This window comes from Antrostomus carolinensis, unplaced genomic scaffold (genome assembly GCF_000700745.2).
Source record: "Antrostomus carolinensis isolate BGI_N321 unplaced genomic scaffold, ASM70074v2 scaffold30028, whole genome shotgun sequence".
Lineage (NCBI taxonomy): Eukaryota > Metazoa > Chordata > Aves > Caprimulgiformes > Caprimulgidae > Antrostomus > Antrostomus carolinensis.
Genome location: NW_010331364.1, coordinates 2,457 through 6,632, shown reverse-complemented (window position 1 = coordinate 6,632; position 4,176 = coordinate 2,457). Strand labels below are relative to the sequence as shown.

The following is a 4,176-nucleotide window of genomic DNA, read 5'->3' as shown; positions in this document are numbered from 1 at the left end:
TCCTCTTCCCAGATCCTTTGACACAGCCATGTCTATACTGGAGATACCACCAGGTTTCTGACGTTCCAGATGCTTCTGGTCCTTTTGAAGAAAATCCAGTTGATCCTTTTGAAGAATCCAGTCCATTCATTGTACTGTACTCTTACACTTTGCTTTGCAAAAAAACCCTGAAAGTCTTTCTGCACCTCACAACCCACACTTTGGATTTAAAAAGTGGAAGGCATAGTGAGACTGCATATAAACCAAGAAGTGTTAAATAATACCAGACTAATCACTTCCTTTAATTTTCCTTAGACAGGAGGTAGGCAGAACTGCCCTGTGTCCTTAGACTGCTGCTGCTGCACCGTCAGTTCAAGGGAAAGCATGACCGGCTTCCCCTGTAAGCAAACAACCTGCAAACAGAAATTGCACGTTCATGTTGTTATTGTATACAGACTTACTCCTGTGTGTTGTCCAGTGCTGCCTCTACAGCCTCTTCAGAGCTTTTATTTTTTTTTATTTTTTTTTTTTAAGTAATTTAAAAGATTTTAAGCAAATATGCTAAACCTAAATAAGGTCACACTTCCTATTTCCAAGACATAATGGCCTCCAAAAAAAAGCAGTGGGTTTTTTTCTGGTAAAAATGCATGTTTATTTTGTTTTTAACTGAACAGACAGCCCTTACACTTAGGAGTCTGCTTACCTCACCCTACCTGCACGTGTGCATAGAGCCTGCACGCTCTGTCTGAAGGACACAATGCTCTCTGGTCCTTTCCCCTCCCAGCTGAGCCCTGACAGCAGACCCAGCACTGCTGGCAGAGCCGAGTTTATCAGCATGCTCTGCCGGGCAGCTGGCCGTGGCCTGAGCCGGTTCCCTCACCGGTGTGAGGCTCTGGAAAGCTCCATTTGTTGTGCATCCGTGGGAGAGCTCCCTGGGACTGCTGCCAGGCTGGGCTGAGTGTCTGTACCTGAGCTTCAGTGAAGCTTCAGAAGGCTGGAGGGAACTTAAGCAGGGACAGCCGTTGTGCAAAGCACTGGAGGAGGGAGAAGCGCGAGAGGGACTCGGTCCTCGTTGGGCCCCTGGGCATTGCTGACACTCGTACAGGAGCAGGCAGGCTTCTCTTTCCAGAAGCATTACTGGTATCTCCAGGTACTTGTGCACCAGGTAGGGACACCAGGAGAGCTGGCTGGCAGGAGCAGGAGGGGTTTGGACGTGGCAGTCTATTCCCAGCTCTGCCACTGATTTCCCATGTGGCTTCAGACAAGGCACGTTAATCCCATGTTGCTGCCTGCCTTTGTTTACAGGGTTGACAATACCAGCCTGCCTCTGATGAGCACTTTGAAGCTTAACTGATATTTTCCAGATGCTTTAGGGCACCAGAAGGCTATCCTGTCAAAGTGAGGGTCAGAGCAGCAAGTGGCAAAAAGATGGCATGCTAAGTCATGGTGAACTCTGAGCTGACCGTTTCCTCTTAGGAGGGAGAGTACAGTGCTAAACAAATGACTGAAAGCAAGAACTTGATCCTTTCCAACACAGAATACTAGAAACGAGGAGAGGGGCAATGAAAAAGCAGCAGTCACACCAGCCCAGGCAGTAGTGTCACACCTGCACTGTTAACACCACGCACAGTCCTGGCTCTCCATCTCAAGGACATGGTAGAGGTTGGAAAGGTGCACAGGCCAAGTGGCTCGAAGGTGCTGTATAACCCATACACAGGGAGAGACGAAGTAGCTCTTGAGGGGTATGATGAAGATCAATGACATTTGCCAAGTGGTACAACAATGGCAAGTCAGTTTTTGCTGTTCACAGTCTCCCATCGTTGGCAGGGCTCCTCACCAAATGAAACCCACAGTGATGGGTCTGGAGCACGCAAAAGCATGTCCTTCTGGCAGCAAAGGGTAAAGCTGCTGCTCTTGGCTTGGCTTGTTTTTAGGCTCTCACTTCTCTGGTCACTGCTGGTTGCTTTCGCACAGACGCCTGGTTTCACCCAACCAGCAGCTTGTATATCCTTACCAGTGTTGTCCATGAGGTTAGACTGGGAGCTGCTTTTCAACACATCGCGTGATGGAAGTGTGAACAGAGCTGCAAACAAGGGAGGAACCAGCAGGCCGGTGAGGCTGGAAGTGTCCGTGTCACTGGGTGGCTGTGCCACATGGCCGGGCAGCGGGCAGGGCAGACCGCACATTTGCCGTGGTAGGGCTTCTGCCTCGGGTGGGAGGACGCCTTGTTCCACCGCAGGGTAAAGCCCTTCGCAGAGGATTAAGCACCAGGGGCAGACACAGTAAGCAAAGACTCACGTTAACTCTTCATGGCTTAGAAAACAGGCTCCTCCCGAAGCACAAGGTCGAGTTTCTGTCCCAGTATTCCTGGTGCAGAACTCCTAGGGTTTGCAGCATGAGTGATTTGCATCTTGGGCATTTAACCCATTGAGCTGAAACTTCTTGCATGCGTATTAGCCCAGAAATAATCATTTATACCTTGGTTATATCTGTCCTCGAGGAAGCGGCGAGCATCGGCGCACGCACATTGTAACCTGTGCGACAGTGTTAGCAGGGGTGTTGATATCACGGACTGGGGAAAAGAGGAGAGGCTTTTTTTTCCTCTGGAGGTAGCATGAAAGCAATAGAGTCCGTGTGGACAACTGAACCAACTGTAGGAAAAGGAAAAGTGTCCTTGGTTATTTAAAGCAAATAACCCTCTAAGTTGCCCAACAACATTAAGGGAAGTTAGAAGGTACTTATTTGTGTGCTAGCTTTGTGCTCGGTGAAAAATCATCCTTTCTATTTCCACTTCTCACAATTGTAGTGTTGAAACTGTTCCAGTGTTTAAAAAAAAAAAGCTGTGGGGAATCTGCATTTCAATTTAATGGGAGTGGTTTTGCTCTGTGATGGTAATAAGGTACATCTATTAAAAATACTTTGCTCTAGTAGCTGTTTGCTGAAACTAGAATCCTTTGTTCTTTTTAAAGAAAAGAAAAATCCAAACCAGGAGCACTTCAGCTGATCTGGGCTCATCAGGTCCAACTGCAAATCTAACTACAACTCAGCCTTACAATCCATTTTATCTAAGTGCTCACACTAGGAAAAATCAACCACAAAAGACAAGAAGAATCTACTTTAAGTGGAAACAACAATAAGTAAAGCCCAGCTCTGAATGCAGGGCTAAATAGAAGTATCTAATGTAAAATTTGCCATGAGAAGGAGAGTTCTGGTTGATGACCAGTGTTTCCAGTTGGCAGGGGGAAGCAGCGAACGCGAGTGCTGGTGCCTTTCCTGACAGCTTGTGTTTGGTCTTTTTCCAGTACGCCACGACAGGCTGCTCGCTGACACTCCATCACACAGAAAAGCCAGAACACGAAGACATCTGTGAGTATCGTCCCTACTCCTGCCCATGCCCTGGTGCCTCCTGTAAGTGGCAGGGATCCTTGGAAGCCGTGATGTCCCACCTCATGCACGCCCACAAAAGCATTACCACCCTTCAGGGAGAAGACATCGTTTTTCTGGCCACAGACATTAACCTGCCAGGGGCGGTAGACTGGGTGATGATGCAGTCGTGCTTCGGCCACCACTTCATGCTGGTGCTGGAGAAACAGGAGAAGTATGAAGGTCACCAGCAGTTTTTTGCCATCGTGCTGCTCATCGGCACCCGTAAGCAAGCGGAGAACTTTGCGTACAGACTGGAGCTGAACGGCAACCGCCGGCGGCTGACCTGGGAGGCAACGCCCCGCTCCATCCACGACGGGGTGGCCGCCGCCATCCTCAACAGCGACTGCCTCGTTTTTGATACGGCCATCGCACACCTTTTTGCTGACAACGGAAACCTCGGCATTAACGTGACTATCTCTACGTGTTGTCCGTGATGTATTTGCATAGCTAGCGAAACCTAGGCTGCCTGGACATAGTGCTTTACCTTCACCAAGGGTTTTCTTTTTGTTCTGTTGTTGGTTTGGGTTTGTTTTTTTTAAATGACATCTGACTATGTCATCATGTACGCTAAGGTTCCTAACTAGCCAACATTTTTAACTTTGGAGAGAAGAGGAACAAGAGTGTCCTGTAAGTGGTATGAGTGGGAAAAGGTTTTTTAAATTCTTGGGTGCCTTAGGAAGATTCCCCATACACAGTCACCTTTTTTAATTTAATTCTATTTTATTTAAAGAGTGCTTCCATTAAACGTGGCTTAAGAGACTTGAAGGACTG

At 47.9% G+C, this 4,176-nt stretch overlaps 1 protein-coding gene across 1 annotated transcript; it reads left to right on the top strand.

Moving 5' to 3' along the window:
• Nucleotides 1-3,281: 3,281 nt before the first annotated feature.
• LOC104529023 (E3 ubiquitin-protein ligase SIAH2) lies at nt 3,282-3,849 on the top strand (the record flags this gene model as incomplete). Its single annotated transcript, XM_010173199.2, has 1 exon — nt 3,282-3,849. A coding segment is annotated over one exon (558 nt), but the record flags the coding sequence as incomplete, so codon positions are not given.
• Nucleotides 3,850-4,176: the final 327 nt, after the last annotated feature.